Source organism: Onychostruthus taczanowskii, unplaced genomic scaffold, assembly GCF_017590055.1.
Source record: "Onychostruthus taczanowskii isolate IOZ18803 unplaced genomic scaffold, ASM1759005v1 scaffold1790, whole genome shotgun sequence".
NCBI lineage: Eukaryota > Metazoa > Chordata > Aves > Passeriformes > Passeridae > Onychostruthus > Onychostruthus taczanowskii.
In genome coordinates, this window is record NW_024499007.1 from 3941 (window position 1) to 4220 (window position 280).

At 78.6% G+C, this 280-nt stretch overlaps 1 protein-coding gene across 1 annotated transcript in view; it reads left to right on the forward strand.

Moving 5' to 3' along the window:
• LOC121333743 (microtubule-associated serine/threonine-protein kinase 1-like) overlaps positions 1-280 on the forward strand; it is a gene marked incomplete at both ends in the record, with an annotated part of 5642 nt that overhangs the window by 3507 nt on the left and 1855 nt on the right. The window contains one exon of the mRNA XM_041400364.1: positions 113-235. Within this exon, the coding sequence (XP_041256298.1) occupies positions 113-235 (123 nt within the window). The remainder of the gene's footprint in view (positions 1-112; positions 236-280) is intronic.

Below are 280 nucleotides of genomic sequence, written 5' to 3' on the forward strand. Positions count from 1 at the left end.
GGGGGTCCCTCCCGCGGGGCGCCCTGGGTGCCCCCGGTTTTGGGGGGCACGGGGGGGGTCCGGGGGTCCCTCCCGCGGGGCGCCGTGGGTGACCCCGGTTTTTGGGGGGCAGCACGTGGAGGAGGGCGGCCCCGCGCAGGAGGCCGGGCTGTGCGCCGGGGACCTGATCACGCACGTGAACGGCGAGCCGGTGCACGGGCTGGTGCACACCGAGGTGGTGGAGCTCATCCTCAAGGTGGGGACACCGGGGGACACCGGGGGGGGGGGGGGGGGGGGCCCG